The sequence below is a fragment of the Homalodisca vitripennis genome, chromosome 5, assembly GCF_021130785.1.
Source record: "Homalodisca vitripennis isolate AUS2020 chromosome 5, UT_GWSS_2.1, whole genome shotgun sequence".
Classification (NCBI taxonomy): domain Eukaryota; kingdom Metazoa; phylum Arthropoda; class Insecta; order Hemiptera; family Cicadellidae; genus Homalodisca; species Homalodisca vitripennis.
The window spans coordinates 21,000,967-21,019,045 of record NC_060211.1 but is presented as its reverse complement, the minus strand read 5'-3'; the positions used below and the strand labels follow the sequence as shown (position 1 = coordinate 21,019,045).

The 18,079-nt window shown below is 33.5% G+C and overlaps 2 protein-coding genes across 2 annotated transcripts in view; both read left to right on the top strand.

Moving 5' to 3' along the window:
• The window catches only part of LOC124361829 (ralBP1-associated Eps domain-containing protein 1), a 52,153-nt gene extending 48,388 nt beyond the window's left edge, over window positions 1–3,765 (top strand). Inside the window, exon 12 of the mRNA XM_046815825.1 lies at window positions 649–3,765. Coding sequence (XP_046671781.1) covers window positions 649–775 — 127 coding nt within the window. The 3' untranslated portion in view covers window positions 776–3,765. The remainder of the gene's footprint in view (window positions 1–648) is intronic.
• A 10,701-nt stretch (window positions 3,766–14,466) lies between these two features.
• On the top strand, window positions 14,467–15,498 carry LOC124363796 (frizzled-4). The gene has a single exon (XM_046819058.1). It carries the CDS (start codon window positions 14,565–14,567, stop codon window positions 15,480–15,482), a length of 918 nt encoding a protein of 305 aa, XP_046675014.1. The 5' UTR covers window positions 14,467–14,564; the 3' UTR covers window positions 15,483–15,498.
• Window positions 15,499–18,079: the final 2,581 nt, after the last annotated feature.

The window sequence follows — 18,079 nt, the reverse complement described above, 5'->3', positions numbered from 1 at the left end:
CTAGAGAATAAAAAATTTTCAACCTTGAAAACCGGGACTTTGAAAAGTGGTTATGAATGGCCACCCTGTTAAGAAAATTTACAACTTGACATTATTTTCTATACACTCAAAACTTAAAAGAATGTTGTTGTCCTGTAAATAAAACAGTAAGAAGAATTGCAATAATAAAGATTGGTCTTGATCCACAAAGCTATTTGAATTAGTCGGGTTCTCTCTAGGATATTATTATAAATTAGTTGAAGTACTCTCTCCAGGATATTATCATAGTTTTCGAGTAAAATTAGATGGCCTGTTGAAATCTATCAGCATTTTTGTTCTCTTGTTCATAGTAGTAACCATTTCACACTAACTTAATCTTCACACACTATCTTCTTCCTACGCTCTCATTCACTTTTTACATTTCTGTAAGTAGAGGAATTCTATTTGAAAAGAACAAGACAGAACTCTTTTACAATGTTATTATTCAAAAATTATTCCTCCGCAATCATACAACTGATGATCTCATTTCAATTTACAATAGCAAAATATCAGTAAGAAATCAATTAATCATAAACAATATCTATTGGGTAATGCTAATATCATGAGAGTTTTTAGAGATCAGCTATTGCTCACTGTATACTGTAATGTTGATTAAAATGTATTGTGCAGCCTGGACACACGAAGAGAACATAACGAGGTCCTGAGACAATTGTGTGCTACACTACACAGTGATCTGGTCCTGGTACGGGAGGAGAGAGTAGCCCTTCAGTCAGTGTTGGAACAATTCAACTCGTAATATCGCTCTATTCCTACAGTGTTGTTGTTGTTACTGTCAGTGTACATTTGTTTTGTTGACATTATTGTAAAGATTTATTTTTACTATTATTTAAATAGTGATATACACTATTGTACTAAAAAAATTTATTTTATTAGGCACAAACACCTGTCGGATTTGTGCAAGATATGTGCAAGGCACGTCTGGCGAGTGGTGGTCAGAATTTTGTCCATGAAGACACTAAGGAAGAATTTAGTATTATAAAACTATGTTTAAAGTGAATTTGAATTATTTTAAACAAGGCTGTTTTGATTTATTTAAAATAACAGAACTGCAACAGAAAAGTACATTCTCTCGTCAAACAATATTGGAGCCAAATGCTAAAAAATCTAATGTTGACAGTAATAATTCGATTTTGGTCATTGAAATTTTAAGTTAAGCTGTGTTTAAAACACGTTTTAGTTTGTTTAAGTCAAATATACCTTTTAAACCCGTCATTTAACAAGCCCAGCTGTATGAAGTCATAAATATTATATGAAAATAAAAAATTATATTTAAAAAAAGTTTAATGTAATAGTTCACCATTCATATTTTTTTCTTATTTTCAGACCAGCTAAATTAAATTTTAAATATAATAGTCAAACTCTAGACTGAAACGAAAATTTGAGCTATTGTTGTGAACATCCTCTAGCAACACACTTATTCCTGGGACAATGGGAATGTCCAGCTTCTCACGGTCCCAGGAGTGGGTAATAATATGGTGATCATCACATCTACCATTTTTGGATCTGTTGCGGCATGAATCTCTAACCGGTGAACTTCAAGTCATCTATAACACGGCGGTCTCCACATTGTGTATCTGCTGATACGAGGGCCTGTTGGTTAATATTTTGGGAATGAAATTATGGAAATTATGAGTTCCCACAAACATCTTTAAGACTTTGGTTACACAGAGGTGAGTGTCAGGTGAAAATCTCATTGACATCGTTGTGTTTGCGAGGCAAAGACAAAGTTAGGCATCGTACGAGTAAGGACGGGCATCGCAGTTACTCTTGCAGTTGAACCCTTTGGTCACCCGCATCCACACTATTGATCAGGCATTCTCCGGCAGTTTCATCTAGAAGGTCTGGAGAAGGCTTGATATCCCTTTTTTCTCCTGGCATATCTCTGGAACCCTATAAGTTTAAGCCTGTCCTCACCATGGCCACCAACAGGTCCCATTCTGTCGTTATCTGCCAGGTTTCTCTTAAATCCCAGATACCCCTGTCCCAAGTAAGAAATCATCATGGCAATCTGTCTCTTCTGCTTTTCGTATAAAGCCTTTCTAGCAGCATCTTCGTCATAAAGTTCACTAGTTTTCTCAGAAGAGTCTCATTTTAGACCACATCTTCTGTATCTTTCATCTGCATGTATTGAAACATTCTTCATACATGCAAGGTCTGAATACAATACGGATTAGTAGTTAAATAAAAAATAGTGAATTTAGTCAACAAAGACACCATTTATATTCTTACACACTCAATTATAATACTAATTCAGAGATTTTAAAATTTTAATTTTACTCAAGAATAAAATTACTGGGCTTATTAAACAATATAGGAGAATAGAGAATCCTTTATGCTCTGTAAAGTAATGCATGCAGTGTAAAAAATAATGTGGAATTATTATTGAAAGATTTTCACAAACATTTTTTTTAATGTTTATTTGTAGCGATAGATATTTAATTATTTTAAAACGATTTTTTTACCTTTCTAGTCTACACAAAAATATTAATCAACCAATTGGTGCCAACTTCAGTCTTTATGATATTCAATTATATGTTTGTTTTAAATAGTAAGATATAGAAGAAGAAACTATGAGAAATTTTCTTTTATTCTTTAATTACTTATCTGGCTTTGTTCCACATGATTGTCAGACATATTTAAAACAGAGTCTTTGGGAACATTTACTATGTGTCTGAATTTGCTTTTTACCATATTGAATATTTGTGTTCCACATGATAAAATGACTGTAAAAAAAGTCCAGACTACTATAAAATTATTCATTTTGACGACAGTACAAATACTTTGCCTTTTAAAATCCTGATGTATTTTTTTAAATATAACGATGGAAATTAGCTCCTATATCTATGCCAGTGTACATTTTCCTTAGTTCCCAACTAAAATTTCGCCTTAAAGCAGTTTTGGTACCAATCAGTCTTTCCAGTCAAAATTCTGACCACCACGTGTTGCTGACATACAACCTTTTATTATATAGCAATCATCTGCAAGTATGTTAGTAAGTATTAAATTATTTTACACATAGTGTTGTTGAACAGTAAAGTATATTGTATCAAAATTGCTATTCCATTATTGTGGTAGTTATATATAATTTGAAGAGCACGTAATATTGTAAAAATATTTTGATATTGAAGAATCTAGTCTAAATATAACTGGAGTCTTTTCTTTCAGTTTTATATCATTATCATGTGTCCATTAGCAATATTTATGACTTTGTTTTGATACTTGTTACAAGATATGAATATTAGATATTTTACTTTATATTTGCTCCTGCATCTGTTAACAAAGTCAGGATATTTTATATATTATGGTATATTTGCCTTATAACATGATCCTAACAAATTCACTTAATTATTTTAACTATTATTTCAACCTTGTAATAGCAATAGTTTTGTTTTATTCTTGAGAAAATAAGTTGCGTTACTAATTCAGTACTTAACCCAATTACGTTTTTATGTTCTTCAAGGGGTATGAGTTAGAAAAGTATTCTCTCAGTAAACCAATACTTACATAATAAAGAATAAAATAGGTATTACGATAATGTCATAATTTTATACTTGAAGGGTTTTACTGTGTGATTTGTACATTATATCAATAATATAATATATAAACTAGAAAATTAAATACAAATTTTGTCTCTAATGCCTAATTTGATATAATACTAATAGTTCTTGGCCTGTACATGCTTTTTAGAAGTAAAAGTAATAAAAGCACAAAGCTGGTATGTCTTTATTCACTGCTGTATAAAAATTCAAGTTCAAAGACTTTCCAGTAATGTTTCAATTTTATTTCAGCAGTGTTTTTTCTAACAATAACCATACTCTGTTATTGTTAAATCATATATTATTTGTTTTTTTTTCTGTTATATATTGATTCTTAATTTGTTAACTTCTTAATGAGATAATTTTTTATTCGTAATTTAGATGAATGTGGAGATATTTACTGCTGATTTATTTTTATAGAATACATTTTGGATTTCGACTCTGTAAATGAGATAATTCTGTGTACAGTGTACCTTTGAGAGGTTTCCGGCAATCAGTCCAATCGCGTAGGAGTGATGAATGTTTTTCATTCATTATTAAAATTACTTCATACAGGAGTTTTTTATCAGGTTCTTCCTTGGGTCACTCATTAAATAATTAGAAGGGAAACTCAATGGATTTGAAAACTGATTCTCATGTTAATTATATCATAATATATAAGAAAATTAATCTGAATAACATTAAAATACTACTTGTAATTTTCTATTCCGTCTCATTAGATAATTACCTTTTTCTTGAAGTGCAAGTGATACACTAATAATATTTTGCCATATAGCAAGGACGTACAAGTCTTAAAATATGATTTAAATACAAATAGATTTATATATTTTTAATTATACTTTATATATTTATATTATATTATTATATTTATATATTTTTAATTTACTATTCAGCACTTTTGGACTATTGAGAATAAAACCGAATTACCACATTATTAGACAAAAGAATACTGAATGTAAATTTCTGTAAAACAATGGAAATTTTGTCAACCAGTTTGTATATCATCAATAATAAAAAAATAAATCCCTTGCTCTGGTTATTTATAGATAAGTCACAAGTAGAAGTCTAGAATATATTTTTCGTCTGGCTGCATTATTTTGTGGCCTCTCAGATCTTTACATTGTTCTCTAGTCATCTTCTAGAAAATTCATTAAAATTGTTTAGGTTGATTAAAACAACACATTGCAATAAACAACCACACTAGATACAAAAAATGATGTTAAATTAATGCTATATTTAATTCTTTTGTTGTACATGTATTACAGATTCGTCAATTTATTTTTGTACTAAAATATTTTAAATTTCTGTAGCAGTTATTCTGTACGTTAAAATTAACTAATGTAATGGGGAAATTCATAATTTATAACAACATTTGATTGTTCTTACTGTTTTAATATTACGCAGAATGGTTTGTAAACATTTAAAATGTAGTGTTTTATGAAAATTTGTGTTTAATTTTTTATTAATTTTTAGCACCTGCAGCCGTTGCTGCAATTTTTAAAATTCTGTATTATTATTATTAACAATATCAGCAGTTTGGGAACTTCTTATCTCTTATATCTTCTTATATCTTATCTTATATCTTCTTATCTCTTCTCATATATGTATTCACAAGATCTTGACATCTGTTTATCTTGTGCTCACTTTGTTTTCAAAATTACTAAAATTTTGTTGTCCCCTGCAATCAATTCGACAATATTCCCTGATAAAAAATGTTTAATTTATAAACACAATCACTCACTTATTATAAATTTAAGTTTCATTTTGCATATTTTTCTTTTGTTAAACACATTTTCTTTTGAAGGACATGCAAATTTGTTATTTACATGCTTATAAAACTACGTGTGGCAATTCGCTCATGAATGCACGACCTTCCACAAGGTCAAAATTGTATGGCAAATTGTACTGTACTTGTAATACGTCTGTATTGACACAGTTTAATTTGCAGATAGTTAAAGTACTTTATTTATTATGAGGGACAGTTAATAAAAAAATAAGCATGAGCAAATTGCCTTCACGCAACCTCTCATATCCAGGAAGGAGGTGCAACCGCTCACGTGTTAATTAAAATTTTAGTACCTTTAATTGTTTTCCTGGTAACCAATAAAAAGAGTATATCAAAGCCTGAAGAAACCCTAAAGGACAAAGTTGATTGCTAAAACTTAAAAATAATATTAGAAATTTAGATAAACATCTAACTAAATTATTTATTTTTATATAAATATTAAAGTAAGTAGTTGTCCGTTCACCTCTGCACTTTAATTATTCAACGTCCAGTAAATGTCTTAATAAGCCTAGAACTGTAACAGGTTATTCACACAATGATTATGATAAATAGTGTTAGTGGCATAAATGTTTGTTGAGAAATTATAGCTTTTAATATCTCTCCATATATGAGAAATAACTTATTAGTTAGTACTCCAAACACAAATATTTTCTAAATAACTCATATCTTATAAATGGACTACATAAAAAATGTGTAATCAGTTTATTATTATTTTTATTCTTAAATATATAATTTTTTCTTTATTATTTACATTAAAATAAATTATGTATGTAAATACGTACAATATATCAAAATAAATGTGTAAAATGTTGTTGATAAGGATTTTGCTTCCAAAATAATTAGTACATACATTTTTATGATTTCGAGCTAAAATAAATTTGTACTAAATCAAAAATAAATTTCATTTTGCAATAAAAACATTAAAGTCTTGTATGTCAGTTTAAATTAGAAAACAATATTTATTTTAATAAGATTATTGTTGTTGTCAAGAAAGGGTGGAAAAATTCTTATACTGAGTCTATTCTTGATAAAGCAATTTAAATATTGCATCATTTGATACAACTATAACTAAACAACCTTTTCATCAGAGATAGGTGATTACGAGTATTGAATGTGCCAACTTTATGGTTTGAATTTAGACTTACGAAGATGTTAAATCTTCAATAAGCTATTCGTGTAATCTTATAAACTCATAAACAATCTTGAAAATACACTCTTGTAATCTACTCAAAAGTGGTGTTAATATATCCGTGACTGGAATGCTATTCCCATTTATTTTACTATTGTATTTTGCAACGACCCCGTACGTTATTTTATCGTTATTTTATGGGAAAAGTACATTAAACAAACATTTTTATTACTCCTTTTATATTTGAAATGTATACCAGATTATAACATACGTAATTTGTGTACTGAAGTAACACTTATGTATCTGACTGTTTTGTTATATTTGAATGGGTTTTTGTTGTTTTAAACACCAAAATAATTTCTTTCTACATAAGTAAATGATTAGTATTAAATTGTAAGCAAAATAATTTGTAAAATGTGAGGAATTTTTCATACCTTAAAGTTGTGTATGTGATGGGATACATGGTATTCCATGGCATTTTTGTAAGATCTGATTTTTTTCACTACCAGAAATGCAACAATATTATAAAAAAAATCAGAAAATTATATCAACATGTACTCCATCAACTTTAACTATTTACTAAAGGGAAGTCTACATGGAGTCAAGGGTACTTTCGAAAAGGTAATTTTAAAATGTGCTTGTGTACTCAACGAGTACTGTCATGAACTTGTTAATTTCATACATTACTGGGTATTTTAATTTGATTAACAACTCAATACTTTACTTTAAAACAGTTATGGTGCATTATCAGTTAAATTCTCTAACAAATAAATGAAAATTTATTATTATTGCTTTTGTACAGTTATGTTAAATCCTTGTTAGTTTTAAGTTACATTTGCCATAAATAGTTAATTTCTTGTTATGAATTCCAGATTTCCAATTTTTATTCTGTTTAGGAAGTCAAAAACATTATTTAAGATTGGATATTTGTTACGGTTACACACCATAAAATTATTACTTTATTCCATTAATGGGAATCTCCATAAAATACCACTCTGGAATACCATTTCTTGCTTGTTAAAGAAGCCTTGGATGCTGTGCTAGTTGTTTTTTTTATCAGCATAGTGGTTTAATAGTTTGTTATATTAAAATATATATTACCACTTATTTTTATATAACATATCGATAATAATATATTACATAATGTCAAAAATGTTGCTTGAAATTTATACTTGTTTAGATATACATTTACTTAAATTTATTGTAAATGTTTGGTGTTAATAAACTGTGTCTGTTAATTGTTGACAGAAATTTGAGTATTTTTTCTTCCTTTATATATTTCTCTTACAATGGTAGTTATAGTGAGAAATATTATCAGTCTGGTAAGCAGGGTTCAGTAGATCATAGGCAGTAGATATGGATTTAGGTGTCTTCTTTGATATAAAGGGGACCATCAACAATTGTACCCTTGATTATATATGAATTGTATTAGTATAATGTAGGATAATACTAATGCCGATACTACAAGAGGTAGATGAGCTATCTAGTTTAATTTCATTGAATTTTTTGGATGAGAGAAACAATGGCTAGGACTACATCGGATTGTTTTCAGAGAGTTCTTGGTCTTCTGGAACCTGATAGTGGGTAACATTATAAGGAATCTGAATGAAAGCATCACATTTTCTTAAGAAAATGTACCCTTAAGGGTAATCTGACTATTTTAGTTCTGGGAAAGTACAAAATAAATATAAATATTGGTAAGGATAAGAATTGAAATGCACGTAAAGTTGAAGTAGCTTAGTATCATCATGAACCAAAGGCTTTGTTATGGATTTTATTGTGCTAAACATACCCTGATCTTACCGGGATTTATATCATGGTTCATGGGGTGATACGTAGAGGAGCTGAACACACAGCTACCAAAGACAGCAGTCTCACATTAACTGAATGATCAATCAAAGCTATTGATCACTCATGAGATACAAGCTGTGTTTGGATCTTAACCCTTTGTGATCGGAAGGCCACAAATGTGGCCTTAACTTATCTCTTGCTCAGCTCAGATAGTCTTGCATGGACTGTCCTTTCAGCTCACCAGGCCACACATAGTGGCCGACTGTGTTCTGCACATTACGCAGTTCTTGTGTTACAATGTACATCATTACTTGTATTCAAATGGTAGTATTTGACCTTCGGTTCCGTAGTCATAAATCACTGACTTGAAACAGAGAACATCCCATGGCCACATTTGAGGACTTGGTGTTATGAAAGGATAATCATATGAATTTGATGCAGATTTGCAAAGAGTTGGTGTGCTGCCCCATAGAGTATTGTAGTCTAAGAGCTAGTGGTCGGCTACCTGTATGTATTTGATGAGACCTGGGTTTTTTTGTACAGTGAGGCCCCTATACCCACTGTACATGAGATGGGGAGTCACTAAGCTCCAGGTGGCCGACTTGGCGGGCGCTCAGGTAAGACAGGTATCAATTTTTGGCTAATTTCATAAGTATTTGATGACGTTTGCCGTTTTGTAATTTGAAAATATATTATTATTATTATCGGAAAATAACAATGGCAGACCATTATCGCGCGGATTTCATTGCGGCAGACGATTTTGAACGTGCTCAAAAAAAATAAAATTTTGAAAGTAATCGACGAGATCTGCCATTGATATATTTTATTTATTAGGGGTCTTAAAAACTTATACTGATGATGGCAGACGTCTATATAGCGAGCATACTTTTAGTAGAAAAGAAAATCTTAGCTACAATCCGGTCAGATGTATGTATAGACTGCTTAAAGCTATCTTCCATTTTTTCCCCTATGGAATACTATTGTACTCATTCTAGCCCATAATATTGTCTTGTATTGTTACTAGCATTCGAAATAACTCAGGTTTCAATTCAATCGTAAACACTCTTATGCACGATTATATGAACCTCTTCTTGGCTTTCAGTTTGAATGTTACTAATTTTTTTTTGAGTTTTTAGCGCACTGTGGTAACTCGAAAATCGATTGTCTCAAAAAGATCGTCGTCTATATATCTTTCATTATCTTCTTTTCCCTCTTCTACATTGTCGTCTTTGGGGTTAATATTTTGGTACATTATTCCAACAGTATCAGGAAGAGTGTCTTTCCCACTCTTGGTATCAACAAATCGGTCATAATTGTCGAATGCCATACCTGCCACAAGATTTTCTTCTTTATTAATTACCTCTGGACATATTTTCGGTACGTGAAAATGTTGCCTCTGTTTCTAACTCCTCGACAGCGGTGTAACTTATACAATGACCGTAACGATTTTTATATCGATAATCTTAAAGTAAAAAAAAGTAAAGAATGTCTTATTTTACCAGGCGAAGTTAGGGCTAAGAAGCCCTCTCTAACACTTAACCTTTTTGTTAAATCTTACGACTGCTTGTAAGAATTTTTAACGCCATGCCTAAGCGAATGTGTTTAGAGGTCTTCATTTACCATTGTGAGTCATATATATAACGTCCTGTGACAGGGACTGTACGTGACATTGAAAAACTGTCGCAGTTCCGCCGTTTACGTCTTGAACATCCAAGAATGGGATGAAAAAAATTCGGAAATCATAGGTGGTGTTGAACACTCACCTTTTATTAAGCGTTGACTGGTTAAAATTATTGGGTAATTCTTTTTATGCCCTTAATTTCTTTCTCGTAAAATATCTTGGTCTTTCAAGTGCGCAAATAATGAATCATCAATTTTTGAAAATACCCCATTGGGGCAACAACTTTTTTTCTTCGGATGTCAAAATTTGAATTTTATCGCCAAATTTCTTGCGAAGCTTTTCTTCCAAATAAGATGCGTTAAATATTGATGCTGCGTCTGAGCTTTTCACTTAATTCTTTAAATATTTTCAAGATACTCTTTCTGCAAATAACTCCAGAAAATAACAACATCCTCGATTTATCACATTTTCTTCAACTAAATGACATATTTCTTTATAAACAGTTTCATGCACTTCTCGGAAGATGTGCCATGCAGTACGGGACAGGACTCTTCTCGAGAGATTTTTTTTTTGCCGACAAATATTCATGGTAATATACTTCAGATGAGAGAACACTTTCTATTTTTGTTAAACTTTCTTGATAAATTGTAGTATCTGGCTTAAAGTTTAAAAGGATACTCTTTTTAAACTGATCCTTCTCTGAAGTCCGTAATGGGTCAATTTAATATTGAAATTGTTTCTTTTTTTGTTACAAAAAAACACAAATTTGAGTTTGCAGAAGCTACAGTATCGGGAGCTGCAGTATTAGAAAATTGAACATTCAATGATTTTACTGAATCTGAAGATGACCCCTCCTCCAACGAAGGTTCAGCTTCAGCGTCGATTTCTTTATCTGCTTCTTTTGTCTCAAGAATGTTTGCATTGTTTTCAAGGGAATCACTTTTTGGACTGTGATAGAACCTTTTTTTCAACATCTGTCGTCAAATATTGCCTTTTTAATGCTGTAAATGTCTTATAACAACTACTATGATATGCTGAATCATAAATTTCGTCCGGTAAAATAATGTCTTTATATTTTAATTCGTGGAATTTTCTTAACCACAAAATCCTTTTACATTTTGATATAGTATCTTCTGAAAACAGCAATAATTTGTCAGTTTTTACTGAGTCCAAAAAACACACTTCTGTTCTGGTTTTTCACTCGACATTCTCACAGATATATTAAATAAATAATAACTAAATCAACAAAACAAAAGAAAGCAACACTACGTATTGTATTGTTTTCAATATATTTACGAAAAACGAGGTAACTTTTTTTCTTTTTTTTTTATACAACTGCGACAATCGAGCATGCAGACAACTGTATGGAAGGTTCGGAAATATACTGAAAAACATCCGTTAGAGTGGGGATACAATTTGGCCCTCTCAGGTATAAAACCTGAATTATTCGAATGCTAGTAACAATACAAGACAATATTATAGGCTAGAATGAGTACAATAGTAATCCATAGGGTAAAAAGGAAGATTAGCTTTAAGCGGTCTATGCATACAATTGACCGATAGTAGCTAAGATTTTCTTTTCTACTAATGTATATCCGCTATATAGACGTCTGCCATGTTCAAATATAAGTTTTTAAGACCCTAATAAATAAAATATATCAATGGCAGATCTCGTCGATTACTTTCAAAATTTTATTTTTTTGGGCACTTTCAAAATCGTCTGCCGCAATGAAATCCGCGCGCGATAATGGTCTGCCATTGTTATTTTCCGATAATAATAATAATATATTTTCAAATTACATAACGGCAGACGTCATCAAATACTCATGAAATTGGCCAAAAATTGATACCTGTCTTACCTGAGCGCCCGCCAAGTCGGCCCACCTGGAGCTTAGTGACTCCCCATCTCATGTACAGATGGGTATAGGGGCCTCACTGTACAAAAACCCAGGTCTCATCAAATACATACAGGTAGCCGACCACTAGCTCTTAGACTATTGGAAATGCCCTATGACCAAATGGCAACCATATGCTCCTTCAATAGAGTGTTTGAACATATGGTAACATCAAGTAACTACTTACAATTTGTTAGACAAGAGCAACTATTACATCCCTACCAACTTCAGTAAGTCCAAACTCAATTGCCACATGACTATGCTCCTTGCATAGTTATTTGTGAATGGTTTTTGGAGAAATGTATTGATCCAAACTTTTAATCTAGAATTTTTTGGTACTGACGAGGCTCAGTTTTCAACGACAGATATAGTAAACGTCCATAGCTAACAAGTTTGAACAGACTAGAATACGCATGCCATCAGAAAGGTCCACAACATCGATTTTTAGTAAATATTTGGCCTAGAATTTTAGGCGACAATATATTTATGTTCATTCTTCCTCCTAGGCACGGTGTGTTGGTGTATTTAGCTTTTTAACTGACGCGATACTAGACTTATCCTGGATACTCGGCGACACCCGAGCTTCGGGTTTAGTTACATACTAAAACCCCCCAGGGGCCGATTATTTTCCCCATTTTTAGGAGTTTTTGACATAAGACGTTATTTAAAGTTCAATAAATAGAGTAAAAAAAAATTAATACAACTATTTACGAATACATAAAACATCTCGTAAAATATCAACGTAACCATTCCAGAACACTCGTGTACGATGCAAAGCACATGGCGTCCAAGTAGTGTGAGTAATGTCCACAAGATTGCACCACCAACTGGACAGATAGACATTTTTATCATAATAGAACATCAAGTAACACAAACTAACAGCTGATACAACAAAAATAAAACAGCTGATAATGTGAAAACAGGTGTGCTGGGGTGTGGCGTTTGTTTACAAAATTAGAGTTGCACGATGTATTTCGGGCGTGGTGGTTAAAAAGTTAGGATTTTTGAGAAAAGAACTCCCTTCTTTGCTACATGATGTAAGTTATGGTGGTTTATGCACCATGGGGCGCCTGCACACCATTGTTGTCGTCTGTGAACACTTACATCGCAGTTTTTCAAATCAACGGATAGGTCAAGGAGGGTCAATTAAATGCCCAAGAAGGTCACCAGACCTAATTCCTTTGGACTTTTACATATAAGTTAAGGGTCTTTTGAAAATCTTAGTTTATTTATGTTCAGGAGAGAGCGTTGAAGAATTATGATTTAGAATATGTAATAGGATGGAATTGTTCATAAAGAGGCAAGAAATTCTTTTTTAAAGAATCCGCCAGTAAATGCGAAGGCACCTGGATGTGTGTATTTTGAACAATGGAGTTCTTTTGAACATGATCTGAGATATTTAAATGTTATGTGAAGAAAAATTATGTAATAAGATTAAATTTCCTATATCCGATAATTTATTCATTCATTTTTTTTTTTGTAAAAGTTGAAGTAAAAATTTCATTTCTATAAATATCACCAATAGCCCTTCAGGCCATAAATCCAATTCTTCGTTATTTGTGAACCAATCATAACAATTGATATGTCAAATGTTTTATCACTTAACATGCTATTTTTATCTTCCTTATAATTTTGTCGTATTTACTGTGGTACCCATGATATTTAGCATAACACTTTTTAAAACGGCCGCCATTTTGAATCCAGTAAAGATGTTTTATTCGCCTGTTGCCAAGTTGTAGGCCTACGTTTAAAATTCATTAATATTCATGCAAAATTACAAATCCTGGAAACATCTGAGTTATGAGTTTATACGTAAAAAACAAACATACATACTGACCGAAAGAGAATCATTTTAGGTCCTGTGTTTATAGGAAACATTTTTTTTGTTTTAGTACGATTAATAGTTTCGTAAAGTTTTTAACTAAATTTTGAAAGGTCCTGTATAGATCACGCCTTACCCATTACATACAAATTGTATACTGAAGCTTTTAAATTAGATAAATATTTGTCTCGAAGAAAAAGCATATGGCCTGAACCCTCTTCTTCCTTTCAGAAATTCTAGACGCACATTAACTTCCCTCTGATATGATCTTGTTGGTTGCATCCCTACATTTGTATATCAGATAACAGTATAAATGTAAAGCCATAAAGGTCTTCTATTTCAGAACAATACTTAAATATCAAGTATCGGTTCTTAGATAAAAGACAAAGCGCAGATTCTCGAATATTGGAGATAGATCGAAAGAGGCGTGTTTTAGAAATCTTGCCCATTACCGCATAATTTATTACACGATTATAATCGCGAACAGTTGATTATTTACCGAACACAATGGCTATTGTTTATTGTTTCCAAGAGCTGGAAAGGAAAGAGTAAATCAATAATGAACACATTTGCCTGCACCCATTAATTCCTTTCCTCGCCTCGACGAGTATAAACTAATCCCGACAAGGCTATAAAAATGCACGTAAATTAGGCTGGCCAATTACGGGGCCTGTTGATCGCTGATTTATCGCACAGTACAAACTACCAATTAACGGGTGTATTATTCATACGGCGAGTCGGTTTCGGTTGTTTTGTTAAGCGGTTGTTTATTTTTTTGGACCGAGCGCGAGTCGTTAATCTAGTATACAACGGCGTTTTAAACGCTTGTCATTATTAAACTAACTCGACAAGCCCGGCCGGCCGCTGGTGTGGTGGGCGGTGCAGCCCGTGGCTTGCAGCTAGAGCCTCTCTGCCTGCACTCAGTCGGTGTCGGGGCTCGGAGAGATGTGGACCTCGACGTCCCTCCTGCTGCTCGCCACCGCCGCCACGCTCGTAGACCGCGCCGCTGCCGCCTGTCAACACATAGCAGTAGATCTATGCCGCGGCACGGGCTACAACTACACCAGCATGCCGAACCTGGTGGGCCACGACACTCAAGCGGACGCCGACTTCACCCTGCAGACCTTCTCGCCCTTGGTGCAGTACGGGTGCTCCGCCCAGCTGGGATTCTTCTTGTGTTCTGTGTACGTACCCATGTGTAACGAGAAGGTGACTTCGCCCATCGGTCCTTGCAGAGGGTTGTGTGAGGCGGTGCGGGCCCGTTGCTACCCCGTCCTGCAAGGGTTTGGATTCCCCTGGCCCGCGGCGTTGGACTGTTCCCGATTCCCAGCGCAGAACGATCACCGCCACATGTGTATGGAGGGCCCCGGCGAGGTTGGGCTCGGGGTGGCCCCCGCGCGCCCCTCTGGGTCCCGAGTACTTTCAACCGACCCGGACGTCACTCCTTGTTCCCACTACGCCCGCCCCGACTTGTACGTCCGCGCCAACCGCACCGGCCGCTGCCTCCAACGCTGCGACGCCGACATCCTCTTCACCAAGGTGGACAAGGACGTCGCCGAAGTTTGGATCTCGGTGTTGTCCGCGATATGTTTCGTCACTTCGCTGTTCGCGGTGGTGACGTTCCTGGCGGACTCCGGGTCCATGTTCCCGTACCCTGAGCGGCCCCTGCCGTTCCTCGCCCTGTGCCACAACATGGTCAGTGTGGGCTGGGGGCTGCGCGCCGCCCTGGGTCGCGATGCTGTGGCCTGTTACCCCGACTACTCCAGGACTCTGCTCCTGGCCCAGGAGGGCCTCGGGAACGCCCACTGCGCTCTTGTGTTCTTCCTCACCTACTTCTTTGGAAATGCTATTGCCATATGGTAAGTTAAAAAGTTTTCAATAGCTGATAGTCCCGTAATATGTCTTTTCCAGAGTTCAGATTAACATGCACAACGTAAGAACTCGATTAAAGACAAGAAAGTCAACATTTTTCACAAAAAGTAAGCAATTTTAAAGGGCCGTACTTTTGGGGTTATATTTTTAAATACAAGATTGTTGAAGAAAATTAATTTTAATTCTAGACCTAGAATGTAATAGTATTATTAACTACCAATAATATTTGCAGTTCTTGTGTTATTTGGTTATACTAAATACAGATAATTTACCTATGATAGAATAGAAAATGAATATGGTAGTACATACCGTTAGTCTCCCCGAAATGAAAGTTTGGGTACGGCCCTGAATTTGACAAAAAAATTGTTTATGATTGAATTAAATACAATACATAATACTAATTCGTTTATACATCCTTTTAGGAACGGTTCGTGAGAGTTTAATGTAAAATGCAAATTAAAATAAGAGGTAGCCTAATTTTTCCGGACATTTGCCATCGTTCAGTGAAACAAGAAATCAGTAACACTACGTTTCGAGATCTGCAATCTGATCTCATGTTCAGGTAAAGAACTAACCTAATACATAATCACAAACTAGGTTAAAATAAACAAATCTTACCAAAGCGTTGTGGCACGCCTAAGTCAGGAATCACAACCACCGTGTTGTTTGTCAACTTCACTAACTCTAAAAACATGCACCTAATCAAAAACTATACACAACACTAATCATTAAAACTGAACTACGGAATTCAGGTCACAATACGTCTGCGTTCGTCTACTAACCACCTACGACTGAAGGACTACGAGAAGGAAACAGGATTTTTCCGGACATTTGCCAACGTTCAGTGAAACAAACGACTAGTTTGTGATTATGTATTAGGTTAGTTCTTTACCTGAAGAAGAGATCAGATTGCAGATCTCGAAACGTAGTGTTACTGATTTCTTGTTTCACTGAACGATGGCAAATTCCGGGAAAACCCTGTTTCCTTTACAATCCTTCCATCGTCAAAAATAACCCTCAAACAAAAAAAAATTACCTACAAACAAAGAAGGGATAATTGATTTTGAATATAATTTCCAAGATCACGAAGAGGCGAAAAAAAACCATAGGGCACGTGGTTCATAAAAAAGTAGACTAAATATATCCATTTAGAATGTACGGGACTAAACTAATATGTGTATTTTGTTCACTTTACGAAACATTCAACAGTTTTCATTTAGAGTTTTCTCCTTCAAGTTCTTTCATCTGCGTTATACTATTAATCCCACTACAACGATGGCTATTCAAAAAGGAAATCAATAAACATTTTTACAAAGTTAAAATGGTACAAATTTACTTAAGTACGTTATTATTGGGATAACATCCCAAACTTTGTGAATGTTCTAAAATAAATATATAAACAATAGAGCGTGTGTTGACAGTTTAGTCTACTGCATTCTTTTGCAATGCTGTTGATGTGTTTAGAAGTTGGATTGAATAAATGTCGTCACCAATTGATATCTTGGCTTGTTGAAGTATTTGGTCTAGGAACGAAAATAAACTCGTTTTTATTTGAAATGAATGAATGCATTGTTTGGCGTATAACAAGAAATAACTATAAACCTTAATTTTGTTGTTGTTTCATCATGGTAGTCAGGAAATGGTAGTTGGGAATCTGTTATATGGCAGGCACATCTTGTTTGGTAATTGTCCACATTATGATTTTAATTTCTGTAGAATAATAATCATTCAGATAAAGTATATAATATTGTATATTTTCTTAGTACAACTAACGTTTGTATATCAATAATTATCCAAATAAACTTTAATCAGTATTTTTATTCCATTGAAAATTAAAATAAATAAAAGTCAGAAGTGAAAATTACTATTTAGAAAATGCGGATAGCAGCCGAGCAGAAGTGATAAACAATTTCTATAGCAACTTTAAATATTTTAAGCTCGTGTACTGCGTTATATAATTCAATAAATTGTACACAAAATTAAACTGACAACTTATTATGTCAAGAATAGTACTAATACCATTTTAAAACGACTATTACTAATTTTATGCCACCTCAAGGGTTTTCTAGTTAAAAATGATGCAGAATTGATCAGAAGTGAGATAACAGCACATAAGTAAATAACATCAGAGGAATAATAACGTTAAAGAGTGTTATTAGTTTACTTTAAAGTTTGGTTAGGAAATAGACACATACTATGTAAAACTGGTAATATAATAAAACATGTTTGTATGGTCATAAAAGAACGAAAAAAATAGTATAATTATTCGTTTATATTGATTGAAAAGTAAATTTTTAAAAAAATTACTAAAGCTATATGAGTAAACATAAATTCTTGTTTATTCAGCCAGAACTTGTTGCATATTATCAATAAGCACAAGACTTAGATATGCATACACGCCTTCGTTAGAACACCTCTTCATTAATAGTTCAATTAATTACGGTAAAATAAGTGTATACTGTATATTTATCCCATACAGCACCGATTTTCTGAAAAATTTGGATTTAGCTTCTGCTTGTCCTCTATTTGTAGTATACTCTGTGCTGGGGGTTGCTTTATCGCTGGGGGTAGCCTTTCCTTCTCGAGTG